The sequence below is a fragment of the Haliaeetus leucocephalus genome, unplaced genomic scaffold, assembly GCF_000737465.1.
Source record: "Haliaeetus leucocephalus isolate CR32 unplaced genomic scaffold, Haliaeetus_leucocephalus-4.0 Scaffold506, whole genome shotgun sequence".
NCBI lineage: Eukaryota > Metazoa > Chordata > Aves > Accipitriformes > Accipitridae > Haliaeetus > Haliaeetus leucocephalus.
In genome coordinates, this window is record NW_010972942.1 from 2163825 (window position 1) to 2179562 (window position 15738).

Genomic DNA, 15738 nt, shown 5'->3' on the forward strand with positions numbered 1-15738 from the left:
ATTTAGAGCTCCCCAATCAAATAATGTATTTAAAATAACTTCTGAATAAACAACTCAGAAAATCCAGACTGCAGATAGCTTCCAAACAAATTCTTTTGGTTCCCCAATACAAGAACAGTGGATCTCCATTAAACTATTTCACACCATTTGCTAAAGAGCTATTACCACATTTCAGTAGTCGTCCCTCTCCCTCCAGTCCTACCAAGGGCAATTACATGCAACTTTAAAAGCAAGCAGTTAAGTAATACCAAGGAATCGATGATTGTCACAATGCAACAGAATATTAAGGTCAGTGAATAATAACTGATTATTTATAAATAACACTAATTTCTATTAAAGCCTGCTTTTCCAAATATAACCAGAACAAAAGCACAACAATTCTGTAGTGTACCAAGTGTATATTTCAATTTACTGTATGCAGTCTAACAACAAATTTGGTCATAATTTACCAGATATACATAAATGATTTAAGTAGTAAAAGAAGATTCAGTTCCAAGAGAATAAGTTCATACCTAGAGGAAAAAAAACCAAAACCAAAACCAAAACAAAACAACAAAAAAAAAAGAAAATACATTAAGAATGTAGAGCCAGGTCCAGTTTCTAAGCATTAAGTGAGCAGTATCCTAATAAAGCAGATTTAGGTGAATTTCAGATATATATATATATTTATATATATAGACAGATCTACCAATTGTAAACTATGGTTTTAAAGGGGATAAATGGGATGGAAAAAATCTTTATGCTATACTTACATATTCACAAAGCAGAACATTACTTTAACGTTTAAAATATTTTTTCATTCATATCATCTTTGCCCAACTAATTTCTACTTTGGACCCCACCAGAATTACACATTACTCATTTCAGTCTAGAACAATGAGAATAAGATGTATTCTTCAGTGTAAAAAAAGGCATCCCCCCCTCCCCCCCTCCCCCACAAAACTAATCATCTGTCAGGTTTACAATGTTGTGGAAACTACCAATGAAACAAGTGGATGATAAAAAAAGCATTTTAATTCCCATATAACTGTAATTCAAACTTATCTCAGCTTCAGTCAACAAAAACAATGTCTTAACATTATGTTACTGTTCTACTGATGTAAAGGACAACAGTAAAGCTCGTCTCTTTAAATACATACCAACTTTGATCAGATGGAGCACCATTAAGATTCTGTCTGTCAAAGCATTAAGTTCAAAGTTATCCACACAACTAGCATAATTTAGTTACCTGATATAAAATAGGAAAAAATATACTCATTTTAAAATTAAACAAAGCTGAAAAATATGGTGACCCTCAATTAGTTTTTATACAGTACTGTCACACTGGCCTAGCTATGTGTCATGATAAATGCTCTGCATATTTACTCGTGACATAATAGTACATCAGATTTATTGTTCCAATGATTGCCTGAATTCATTTGCCTTTAGGCTAGACAACACAAAGGAGTTCAAGATGAAGGTGTAATGCCCTCCCCTCCCTATGAAAGAGGCCTGAAGTCATTGGTACAATATTACAAGCTTAGGAAAAAAACCCACATGGCTACAAAAATTCAAGTTTCAACACCTCCTAGAAAATTTGAAATAAAGAGTGTAGGGAGCATATCATCCTGAAAAGTAGACAACTCAAAGAGCATTATTTTGCTTTGGACTTTTTGTTTTTCTTTAAAAAAAAAAATCCAGCAAATTAAGTCAACAAGTTAAATGTAGTTGGTTTATATTAAACACTAGCAACAACCCATTAAGTACAAAAGAATAAAAAATAGTTTGTGTTCATTTTAATGACGAACGATGGGCACAATAGCCTAGTGTCCAATTCACATCACATAAACTAGCCAAAAACTGGACAAGTAAGAAATTATCAACCAAAAAGTTGTTTAATATGACACTTTCTCCGTTCCTTGTATTTTTATTGTGTGGGACTGAGGTATACACCAGGGAAATCAAAAGTTTGAGAGGGGGGGGGGCCTTAGAGGAGGGAGGAAACATTATTACATCAGATACCTTTTAGCATGATTATCTCTTCTGACTAAGTGGCAGAAGAGTTACCCATGCTCTCATCATTCTATTATTTTCATTATTGGTCATTCCTTCTGCAAGATCATTTTGGAACTGATGAATCAATAACAGCCTTCTTGAAAATTCAAAACTGTGAAGAGACACTAAATTAATGCCATTATTAACTTCTCCAGTGCTTATCACCTATACCACCTGCCACCATAGAGCCAAAAGTTTTAAAACCAAATTTCAATACAGTGTTGGCATTATCTTTGATGCATATTTAAATTATTGGCTTTCACCTATCAGAGTACGGGAGAGGTAAGGTTTGTATGGCAAAGACATGCTTGTGGAAACAAGAGCCAATAGCCCAAATTAGCTTAACTGGTTCACTGACAAAGTACGAGTGGATTTGGGAAACCTGTCTTTGTATTTCCATAAGAAGTTGCAATTTTCTTCATTCATGTTAACAGATACATGAATGTGTAACATAAGTACAGTTACTACTATGTCTGAATAGGACCCAAGTAGCTATATCCTATAAATAATAAAAAATACATTTTTCTTTTGATAACTGACTGTAGATGTGAGGACTCTGTATAATTCAACCAAATGGTTGTATGCTGTACAGTCCTGTGCAAATATCATAAAAAAATTAATAATCCTTTTTTGCTATAAGGCTTTGACCCTACATTTTTCACAGCAACATAACTACCACCCAGCCTGTACCATATTTTGCAAGCCTTCAGTCCAAAAATTCAAATAGTCAATCCATATAGTGTCCATTGGCGGCACCCTGAAGTCATATGCTCTGTCAGTCATCTAAAGGCATACAAACTTCCCCAGATTCATCCCATCGAGACTGGTCATTCTGTTCTTCTACATCATCACCAAGCTCCTCATCACCTTCTCCCACTTCATTTTCCTCATATTCTTCATCCCTAGGGAAATCTGTGTCCTGCACCTGGTCTGCTCCCTCTTGCCCTCCAGGTTGAGATTTATCTGCACAGTCTACACAAACCCCGTAACGTCGTGATCCATGTCTTATTCCAACGCTGGCTGCTAGCATGAAAATCTTCTTACACACCATACATTTATACTTCTTATCCTTTTTATGCACCTATGGAAGAGAAATATTAACAGCTGAAAATGCATGTATCAGGTTGCATTTGCAATAGTACTAGAGAACTACTACTAATAATAATTACTAATACAAAAATTCATTTTTTGACCTCTTCTGAAGGATGCCCCGACACCGTTCAGAGAAAGAGAAGTACTACTAGAGGTCCATTCTGACTACGAGCTATTGCCCACAACCAAACTAGCTGCTTACTGTTCAGCAGATAGCTGAATAGCTGCCTGTTCTGTAAATAGGTGAGTGTTAATTTTATGACTACTCACTGTACAGAACAAGACTCTGAAAGGCAATGGGAACAGTATAAGCACTTATATTGCACACAGGATCATAACTCATTTAGAAAATCGCCTTTACAATTTTAAGTCCTAGAAAAATTAAGAACAAGCTGGAACTGTAAATTCAAAGAGCAAGATCCTTCTTCCACGACAGCTCCCTCCCAACACAACCAAACCCAACATCATCTTTCCAGGTTCCTTTGAAGAATTTTTTGTCTTGTATGTAAGAGTGAGCTTGCGTGTAAAATTAGGAGGCTGCTATTGACTAACTTGACTAAACATAAATTTTAATTTTTAATTTGGGGGTATGTTATTTGTACAAGTAACTGAATTCAGCAACCATGTATAATGGTTATCATCTTGGAAAAAATTAAGTTGAAGGCTTCCTTCTTCTATTGGGGGTCCCCATAACAGATTACAACTATGTGCTTAAATATCTCATTTGAGGTCACATTGAAAAAGTTGCCATTTTAGATAAAACAGAAATTATCACCCAGATGAGGGAAAAAACCCAAACCCAAACAAGGTCAAGATACAAATAGTTACCTTAGTCCCACTGTATAATCTGTACAGCTGATACTACATGTGTTTTCCTCAGCCTCTAGACTTGTTATGATAGTGTTTCACACAAAGCAGAATGTTTGAGGTTTCTGTTGAATGGCGGCGATGGGGGAAGGTGTTCTGATTCCATCAGGGAGAGCACACTTCAGTTAAAAGTTAAAACACCGGGCTGGGCTGAGCTCACTCTATAGCTATTTTCAACCTGTCTGACTTCATCTCCTTTCCTGAAGGAAAAAAAATCTTCAGCTACAAGACCTCATCAGATACTGCAGGACAGAAACCTGAAGTCCCACTCTACCTGGTAGACTGACTACCACCCACAGTTGCTATCTTCTCTGGTGAGCCACAAAGGAAGAAGTAGAGTAGCTGCTGGGATGTGTTACACAGAATCACACCAATAAGGTGATAATGACCTAACCTCCTCTGCCCAGCCACAGAGCTGCCCCGTACCATCACCACCTCCATCACTGCAGTCACCTACAGACACTACAGAACAAAATGTCCTTCAGACTCGGTAACATCATAGGTACTCCTGTCCCTTCAGGCATCTAAGCCTTCACCAGGTGGTATGGGAAGAGGAAGAAAGGCAGCAGTAGCAGAGTGGAAAGATGTGTATCCAAGATGAGAGAAGTCCAGTGGAACATAAGAAAGATGCTGGTTCTAAAATGTAGGAGCTACTAACATATGTCTTTCCTATCTGTAGAGCAATTTAAGGAATACTTAAAATTACTACAGCGGTCTTAAATTTATATCTTCTAGAATTATATCCTGATATGACTCAGGTTATTATTTACTTTTAATATTATTACTGGCTAACAGAAAGTCCATTTCATGATAGCACAAGCTAGAAAGGAAAGTTAGGAAGCCTTACACCAAAAGCTCTTTTCTGCATCTGCATTAAAACTTGGAAGCTCACAACCACTTTTTCTACTCACTGAGGAACAAAAAGCCAGCTGCAAGGAGGGTATGGAGACTTATGGAACACCTTCAAGAGGGAGCAAGGTGGTCCATTGATTCTCAAAGGACTGAGGAAAGCTACCAAAATGGAGAAGTAAAGTGCAATTTACCCTGTTCCATGTACTAACCTATTTTGAGTATCTGCAAAACATGTTGCAAAATGAGTTTTCTAAAATCACAGCTTGGAAAAATGTTATTACCTTCTCACCACCAACATGATCTTGCTTTTATTACGCCCTGAAAACACACTTTGGATTTTATACAGTAAATATTATAAGGAAGTCTTAATTTCCTTACAGACTAGATACAAAGTACCTGAAAAATACCCAAGACAGATAATACTTTCTCTGGTTCCTCAGATAAACAGTACTCAGGTCAAATCCTGAGTAATGCAACATGCACAGGACAGGGTAAGCTCACCTGCTGATTATGGTATTGGTAGAATGCAAGTCAGAAGGACATTTACTTTCTGCATCTCAAGTATTTTTGTATTCCTTCCTAAATCTTAAAGTAGATAGGATACTATAGCTTTGTCTAGTTGTGAAATAAGTATTTCAGAACTACCCCAAGATATTGTGTAATTGCTTTTTAAACAGGGTGTCCTCACAGAAAATGGTGATGCAGCATTATAGAACAAGAAGATGTGCTATTCTATTGCAGTAACACTAAGCCAAAATTCCCTTTTGTTATCTACAGAATACTTACATATACTGCATCTCTTTATCACATCACTTTGAAAATCATCTTGAAATTATCTCATCAGAATTCCAGTGACTGTCTTAATTGATACTGCATTTTCCATTAAGAATATAAGAGGTATAGTTATCACAAAGAGATGTTTATCTTCATACATTAGATTAAGATAAAACAAGTTACATTATGGCAAATCAGAGAACAGTGTTTCTCTCAACTACCAAAACATGTGAAACAACTATAAAAACCCACTCGTACATGCGCATACACACACTCTTGAGGTTACCTACCAAGGAATGTCTCTTTACATGCTCTCTTCGAGTAAACAGCTTCCCACAGATGTCACAACTGAAAGATCTCACGCCTGTGTGAATGAGCAAGTGTCTCTTTAGTGTTCTTCTGTATTTGGCTACATAATTACAGTGTGGACACTTCAACTTGTTCATGATTAAAGCAGAGGAATCGCCTACAAGATAATAAGTCATCAGGAGAAAAGATGATGAAACACAAAAAACTATTTCAATATGTTCTGCCTGGTGCACAAAAATAAACAGGTGCCAAAACAATAAAGCACCCACATGACTTTTCATCAGCCAAATCAGGACAATGCCTGCCTGCAGAAACCACAAATACTGGTAGGTTCTGCATGTATGATCTTGCTAGAAAAATACCTACTTGTAACCGAAGAATTTTTACTACAGAAGTACAGATCAATTCTTTGAAAAGAAGTCTTATTTCATGAGTCAGAGGAAGTTAGCTCCAAATTAGCAGTATTCCATTTTCTAGAGGTCACCTATACCAGAACACACTTTATTCTGGATTAGAAACACTCTAGCTCTGTGGCATTTAGACAGTTACAATCTTCTCCCCCAATATTCCATTTAGAATTATGTGCAGGAAGTGCCTGCCAAGATCTGACTCTACAAATAAGTAAAAAAAGAAAGTATAATTAAGCAAGAATTAATATTGACAGAAGGAATAGAACAGTAAGAGGTAGCATAATTCTGAAATAGCTAAAAAGGGAAGTTATTGGTTCAGATTTTAGCTATTCTCTAACCAAAGTCTATTTTGGTCTAACAGTAGAAGAAAATAAAGAGAGCAGAAAAAAAACTTCCGGAAGCAGCAATATCCCACTTCTTCCTTATGAAAGAAGAGAGCTATTTACATATCCTTGGACCAAGGATAACTAACATAGCTTGCTCAAAGGATACGTGCAAAACAGGTTTACTACAGCTGCCTATTACTGTGTGAAATAGAAAAGCATAGGATGCTGTGACAGGTACAAAGAAGTCCACACAGGAATACAAGGATTATTTTGCAAATAGGGTACCAAGTCAACTTACTACAAGTGACATAATTTATGAACATGATCATAACTATCTAGAAGCATCCAAAAAGCACTGGCTAAGGCTACTTGATTATATACATAAGTTTCTAATGTTCATGCTGGCAGGAAGAAAACAAAAGTGATTGTGTGCTATGTGCATGGGACTGCATGCCTATACCTAAGATGCCTCCCCCCAGCTTCAAAATCCATCATAACATGGAAGTTAAATTTTGCCTGTATTCAAAAGTTTGCCTTAGTATATCACATAATGGTTTACATGAAGAAAAATAAGTTCAAAAAATGTTTTAAATAGCAGTCTTACACACATCAAGAGGGGTATGACAGAAAGGCAGACATCAGGGCTGTAAGATATATGGGAATTTAACGGTTTAAGAACAGGCAGACCTCCTAAGACCAGAGTTCTAATCCCTTGCCTGCTAACGAATTTCACCTTCTGATGACCCAATTCCTTCCACCGTAAAAAACCAAAATATTTACAGTAAACCATAAACCACATCCCAGTAATAGCTCAAAGCTACAGAGAGAAGAGGTGGGCATTACTATTACCCAGTCCTTAAGATCCTCTTTTTACTGAAGATTTTATGTATTTTAAGAATCTAGCAACAATTATTTTAGATGTGGTGTGGTTTTTGGTATGTTTTCAGACAGAAAAATAATTACGGATAATTGCTTGCTTGAACTATTAAGAAAGGCACATAAGCTGTGAAAGGGTAGGTTATACAACATAGGTTTGACTGAGGAGGGCTTTAGCTGTGGCTCCATTGAATTCAAAACCTTTTATTTTTAATAGCAAGAAGTATGCTCTGATGTCTACTCTGATACTCTGACAATTATATTTAACTTCATAACTTCATCATCCAAGCGTTCAATTCCGAAGCCCATTTATCTGTAATTAGCTTACTGGGGGGGGGAAGCCATCAGATCATTAAAGACCTCAGGTATCTTCATATTCAGGCACAATACAAGAGCTGATATAAAGCATGTTCTGTTTTTACTTTTCCATACATTTGAATTCCTTTTTCTCCCTCCAAGGAAGTACTCCTATCTACATTATCCAGAAAGGCAAATGATATGGAAGGAGATTATGTAAACACTTAATCTTGTAAAGCTCTAAACAAATTAATCAAATATTACCAGCAGTGACACAGAATATAAAGAACACCTATCAGAGTCAAAAAACAACCTTCTCTCCATCAGATATACTTGCCATTTTCCCAAGCTTCTTTTGGCCAAGATTCTGGCAGCAGTCCATACTTGAAGTCACTTGAAGTACCCGGCAGCAGTCCATACTTGAAGTCACTTGAAGTACCCGGCAGCAGTCCATACTTGAAGTCACTTGAAGTACCCGGCAGCAGTCCATACTTGAAGTCACTTGAAGTACCTATTACAGACACAGTCTTACTTTAGCTTCCTAGGTTCTAGTAGGTCATGCTGTTCAGCAAAATATATATCTCCTTTTTAAACTGTGATTAAGAAGTTTCAAACCTTAAAATAGTAATTATCTTTTTTCACATAATCATCAATACTGAAATGAAGAAATAACTGCATTCCTAATTTCACTGGAATTAGACCTTTCAGCTACTCTCCACAGCACCGTTTCTTCTGCCCATCCTGAGAAAAATTCAAAGCCTTTTTCATACTACAACAACTTTTATCGTAAGGATATTTATTCTCTCACTATCATCATGACAGGGATAAAAAGTTTTCCACTGGATTCTCTTTACAACTGCTTTGTGCAGTGACTTCATCTGGTCTACCACAGGCAGCCTAGCTCGTACAAAAGTAAACATTTTCTACTGGAGGTTTGATTTTCTTTACTGCCTTAAAATATCTCAGTGGTATATAAAGTGCTTTAAATACCTTTATTTACATAAAGTATCCTACAGCTATGTCTAAATCCTTTTTTGAATAATCATCTCCATTACTTTATAACCACATCAATTCAAGACACCATAATTACTTGGAACATACCATCTTAAAAGACTAGTTTGCATATTTACATTTGGTCTTTAGACAAGCTCTTCATGCAGTTTGCATGGTCTTTGTAGCTTTTTTTCCTCTTTAAAAGAGCAAAATCTTTCAGAAGTAAATAGTGCCTTAAGATGACTCTTGCTTGTTGAATTCTGTACTTTTGTAACAAGAATTGCACGAGTGAATATGGAATCACTATTACACAGCACAGAGAAAAGAACTATAAATAGTACACAAGAAAGTTGCACTACGCATTTGACAAAATCATATTTGTGGGGCAAAGACTCTTCTGGCAAGAGTGCAAATCAACCTTTCCCCCAATCCCCAAGACAGAAGTTTGTTGGAAAACATGAACTTATAAACCATTACTTTCCTCACAGGCACACAGTTGTTAAATAAACAAACTGCAGTGGAAACTGGCAGATTTCCTTTTATTTGTCTGGATGGTGCTCAGGTCCTCACATTGGATTCCCAATGTCACTGTTGTGAAGGGCTTCAGAGGAAATAGATATATTTTTACTTTCAAGCCTGAGGGTTTACATTTTAATAGTCCAAAGACTTTTTCCTTTGTCCCTATACTGCTCATTCTAAGGATTTTTCCGGGAAAGGAAGTTGTCTTAGTGTAAATTAGAATTTCATGCAGCTAGTGGTAAGCCGCATACTGAAACACTCACAACTTACAGTTTTACTGGGGAAAAAAAAGTACCAATTACAAATCCTCACAGCATTAGACATATACAGTAGTTTCATTTACTGCTCAGGCAGTGTTACGGTTGGCAGCAGTGGTTTCATCTGCAACATAGGACAACAGTTCAAAAGGAAATCAATTAACAAATAGGAAGCTTATAACTCTATCCTAACTGTTAGACAATGGCAAATGATAAGCAAAGCTGGATCCCAACTGCCAAACTAGGTATTCCACTGGAGCTTTTAAAAAGCAGAGCTTGAGTGGATGAAAGAAGAGAAATCCCAGTATTTTAGCTCATCCACCTAGCTATTTTGGTATACAAAGAAAGAAGGGGGAAGGGAATAAATCTCCCTCTCCTTTAAGCAACAAAGTAGAGAGGAAAATATTTTTATATTGTTTTAATTACTGACTCCAATAGCTGTTGTTATGTCCAAAAGAGGCAAGAACTCCTTACACTAATTTGGAGCTATGGACTCCAGCAATGGCATCTCACAACAGCTCAAGGAATAGAACACAGATACCCTATAGACATGCCAACTACACATTCCTTTGAGGTGAGCAGTAAAACTTCCTTCTGTAATATACAAGAAAGGATTAGTGAGGAAGCAGTTCTGGGCAAGAGCAAAGATGACTTGACCTCAAGGCTAAAAGCCTCCAAATTAAAGCAGGCTTCAGGCTCTAGCAGAGGAAAAAAAAATAAAACAACTTCTATAATCTGTTTAAAATATTAGACCTTTTCTTTATAGGCTTTTCCCCTCTAATAGAGCTGTCCTGTCTCTACTTGACCAGTGGAAGATCAGTGATCAAAATATTTAATCATTCCCCCCCCCACCCCGTTATGGGAAGAATATCTGTAAGATAACAGACCAAGCCTTTACTGCTCACAGATGTAATGTATATGCTGTGTACAGGCAATATTGCATAGCTTCCTTCAAAATAAGCATACATCAAAGACTGACCATAAGCAAGAGTTGTACCAAGCTGAACACATTTATAACACGGTCACTTTGACAGTTTTTCGGGACCTAAGAGAACACAAATTGAATTTCATTAGGAACATTTATGCTCACAGCTGGTATTGAAGTTTGAGGGAAGTTAGGAACTCAAATCCCTGCATAGGTCCAGATCTTGGCATAAGACTTGGCATAGAGCCAAATAGACTTAAAAGCTGTAGTCTACTGGGGATAATAGCTATTAAATTCTTCTACTTCCAATTTGAAGAGAAAACCTGTTATAACATGAAAGAACACCAGCACAGATACCACAAGAGATAAGAGGCTGCTACGGACACTTCAGTCTCTGCACAGTACAGGACTAAGCAGATCATAATTAAATCTAATGCTTATTCTTAGAATAATTCGTTGACCTAGAAAACCTGCTTTCTAGATTAAGCACACATATAATGTGTTCAAAACAACAAAAAAAGGCATTTTTAATGTCTAATGGCTAATCCAAACAGGAAAACCATGAATTATATATAGACTGGGAACTGGAAGTGCTATACCTAGCCTCTACTAGTTTCCCCAGGTGGACATACAGCCTACAGTCAGATAAGCTTCTTAGTGTAGCTGGGCCAAGTATAAGATATTACAGACCCCTGTGGCTCATAACATCTTTTCCCATTCCTCCTCCCACCCAGGCTACTGCCCCCTGAAGCCTGCTTGCAAAACTACAGGTACAGTCATCATCTAACCTGTTCCTGTCAACTTAATTACAGATGATTTTGATAGACCGAAAGCAACTACATATGCAGTTGTACTGGTAGACTGGGTGTGGGTACAAAGGGGGAAATACAGACAGCAGTGAAAAAGGTGGATTTTTTTTTTGTTTGGTTTGTTTTTTGGTTTTTGTTTTGTTTTGTTTTTTTTTAAAAGAAAGAGGGTAATTAGAAGCAATAATATTCTGTATCTCCAAATCAGGTCATAAGACCACAGCTTTCCTCTGATCTAAGGATAACTTTTTACAGTTTAGTTGATTCCTAAAAGAGGTGTAAGTTAATAATTCAAATGTCAATTAATCTCCAACATCTACCCATTGTTCTACCCTGCATGGAGAAGGTTTCTATCAGTAACCTGATCTTAGCAAACCCAAAATAATAAAAATAAAACAGAATACAAGCAAGTTGATTAACTGTCAGCACTAAAATTTTCAAGATGTCAATCTGAGAAGAGATAAAGACAATCCAAAATACAATGAAGTGGTTGTGTAGGCTTTTACACAACTAACAAAAACTTTATGGAAGGATTTTGTGTGTGTTCTCAGGAAAAAAGATAACCAGAAGTCAGACACACTGGTTTTCAGTTTTGAAGGCAAGAGGTAGGGGAGTATCACCAGAAAGAAAATGCATCTGAGCAGAAGCATCCTTAGTCTGACAAGCTTTGCTCTTTTTCTGTAACCAGAAATATGCTGATTTTTTGGGAAGAAAAAGAGACATTACTGAGTAGGGGATGATCAAGGAAATTAATGAGAAGATCAACAACAGAAGCCATTGAGCAGGTAATTATAGAGAGGGATATGGATGCAGAGTGCGCTGAGGGAGAAAATGCAAAACTTCGCATTAGATACAGTTGTCTAATGAACTCAACTTCTGTTTTCTTTATACATATTAACACTAAAAACAGTGCCAAGAGAAGAGAAAAAGGAATACTATTGTTCCCCACCAGATTTTCTGACATTGACTGCTCATTCAGATCAATTAAAAAAGACAGAAAGTAGACAGGATAAGCGATTAGGCCGTAACTTTCAAGGATTGTAAAGAAAGCAGCGGTAATCTACTGATACAATCTGGATTGCTATTAGAGAGCTAGATTTGTTGCTTATGTTAGGTAACATGACAGAAAAACCAGCACTATCAAGACTGGCATACTGAGAAGGAAGGGAAAGAAAATATATTGTACTCCATTTGTTCCCAGAGTATTACTCACATCTTTAACCTTGCTTCTGAGAAGGGTCAAAGCACATTACTTCTCAACTGCCTCTTGTAACAGAAGGCTCAGACAAACCTAAGACATTTTGCCAAAGCAATCTTACTCATACTCTATGTACTGCTCCCAATTGCTCTTAATTTTTACTGTTTCTCATTCATGACAAAAAAAAAAGGTTTATTGCCTTGACTATGGAGGCAGATCTATTATCAGCTAACCCTGCCAGATGACTATCAATTGATGCCAAATATATCACCCACTTGCTTTTTCAACTTGCTTATCATATACTCCCTGAAAAACTCCCTGAGAAGGGGCGACACTCACATTGGAAAGCTATTTTGCTGATCTCTCTTCACAAAGGTTAAATCAGTGCAACACAAAATAGTGAGAGCTTTTCTCATCCAGATCATTTATTTCTGGGGAGTTATTGTTCTCAGGGACTATCACAGACTCAAACAAAAACTTTGGTCTTAAGGGGCTGCTGAAGGTCACCTAGTTCAACCTCCTGCTCACAGCAGGCTAACTTCAAAGCTAGACTGTATGTTGCTTTGGACCTTGCCAAGTTTTAAATATCTACAAGGATGGGAGATTCCATAAACCCTCCAAGCAATCTGTTCCAACACAACCGCTCTCATGGTCAACAGTGTTCTTAATATACAGCTGGAATTTCCTTAGCTGCAGCTTGTGACAACTGACTCTTGCCCTTTCACTGTGCACCTCTGAAAAGCACCTGAGTTCGTTTTCTTTGTAATCCCTTTAAGGCGCCATAAGATGGCAGGTAGATCCCTCAGCCTTTTCCATACTAAATAAATTCAGTTCCTCAGCCTCTCCTTGAACAACACGTTCTCCATCCCCCTAACCACCTTAGAGTGCCCCTCCACTGCACTCCCTCTAGCTTGCCAACATCTTTCTCTTCATCTTGTCTAAACTAGGCACCACCAACTGGTGGTTCAGCTGGCTGTCCACAAGGATCTCTGATTCTTTTCCATGGAGTTACTACACAGCCACTCAGTGCTCAGTTTGTACTGATGCACAGGGCTGTTACTTCCAGATGCAAGACTTGACATTTGTCTTTGCACAGCATCTTAGAGGTTCCTCTTGGCCAATTCCTATGGACTGTTGAGGTCCATCTGAACAATAGCCCAGCCTTGCCTTTCAGTATATCAACCACTCCCACCAATTTGATGTAATCTGCAAACTTGATGAGAGTGTCTTCTGTCTTACTATCCTGATCACTGATGAAGGTGTTAAACAGTTATGAGACTCAGGAAAATAGCTCTTCTTGACTTCACTGTCAAGAAAATACCTTCAGCCATAAACTTCTGGACTATGTTGTGAGCTCAAGGGCCAGATCATGAACACTGCAAACAGGTCAGTTTAAGGATGTACCTCAAGAGCTTTCTCAGGTAAAGTATTCAAGAGATAACTCAAAGACTTTCTAATATAAACATTTCACATCCCCTTTTCATCAAGTCTTACATTTAAAGTGTTAATCTAAGCATGACTTTCAAGCAGATATACACCTAAAAGGCTGCACTGAACTCCTAATGACTGACTGGCACTTAGGATTAAGATCCTTCAATACAGTAAAACACACCCACCATTCTAGATGCTCTGGTAACCAAATTAAACGTCATGGCATTACGTTCTGCTCCTATTTTCTTGCTAACTCTCTGAGAAAGTGACTACAGAATAAATCCAGTTTCTCCTTAATGAAGGGGTAAAAAAGCATCCAATTAAAAAAAAAAAGGAAGATTAAGTTTATTCCCATCTTAGCCCTAATATAAGGGTTCTCCACACAGTAAAGCCATTAGTTGCTTTCTGCATCAGCATTAGATAACTGCTATTGCTATCATTTTATCAGCTACACATTGTAGCTTGTAAATGTATTTTCTTAGAAGAAGAATTAAATGTCAGCTTGAGGGTCAAAATATAGAAGAATCACCGTGCATTATTAAAGACCACCGATGTCATTGTAGTTGAGATAAATACACCAAGAACTGATATGGGTCTTCATTGGTATTGATTCTTATGTAAAGACATAAGCACAGATACCATTGCTGCACAGACGCTCTTTTGGTCCAAACAACTTTTTATGCTAAAACAGTTGAAAGGAAATGCTAAGGAGATCTTCACTTCATGTGAGCTTCTCTAATCACAGGCAGTCTTAGAAGCAGTAGCGTAATTGAACAAAACCCTTGTGTTGAACTGGCATCTCGGTATCATTCATTCCAGACTTAATTTGCCAAAGCCTAACTTTGTCCAGGAGTACAAAGGGATTTTGTCTTTACACTGGGCTTTGAAGAAAATTAAGGTACAAGACAGAGGTGCAAATCTGTAAAAATACCAAAACATAAAGGAAAACAACCAACCCTTACAACAACAACAAAAAGCAACCCAAAACCCCCAAAACCCCCAAAACCCAAAACCAGATACTTCCTTAGGAACTCTGCATACTACGATCTGGGAGTACATGACAAACTAAGCTTGCCAGACGGGTGTCATGCTCTCCCTGCAAAGTAACATGCAACATTACACCCTAAAGAAAGGGGATCAACTCAAGTCACAAGCAAGCAAATGTGTAAAAGATTGGAAATTTTACACAGTTCATACTTCTCATGCACATAGCCTGACCATGAAAGACAACTGCTGCTTAAACAAAGGGTTGGTTTTTTTTCCCCAGTCTTAAAGATTCTATCCCCTCAACCCCTCCTGCCACCCCACCCCGAGAATACCAGAAGTGACTAAAGTTCTGCAATTGTGGCTACATTTTTACAGTAAAAATGGCAACTCTGATTTTGCTAACTCCCCTCTCCATTGTTTCCAGTATGACAGGATGAAGCTTGTAACTAACCACACCAATGAAGTCTAGTGGTTAAAGTGAAATTGTCTGCTAAAGCTGTACTCCCACAAACACATATGTACTGCAAATACTACAGTGTGCTTTAGGGTAAACGCATAGTATAAGCTTGCTATGCTATAATATTCTACATTTTGTATAAACTTTCTACACTATGAACACATTTCTGGTTGGATATATTTACTGATACCTGTCAGAAATTGGTACAAGTAAGAAATGCTGCCTGCCTCCCTCCTCCACTCCAAAAAATGACTCCAAGTTCTGTACACAAGAATTCCAGAACATACACAGAGAATAACTGGTTGGGCAGCAAGCAAAACAACTCGGC

General features: G+C 37.5%; 1 protein-coding gene across 1 annotated transcript in view; it reads right to left on the reverse strand.

Moving 5' to 3' along the window:
* Positions 1-1869: 1869 nt before the first annotated feature.
* The window catches only part of ZBTB10 (zinc finger and BTB domain containing 10), a gene marked incomplete at its 5' end in the record, with an annotated part of 28264 nt that continues 14395 nt past the window's right edge, over positions 1870-15738 (reverse strand). The window contains 3 exon segments of the mRNA XM_010575921.1: positions 1870-3115; positions 5910-6085; positions 8175-8348. Coding sequence (XP_010574223.1) covers positions 2810-3115; positions 5910-6085; positions 8175-8348 — 656 coding nt within the window.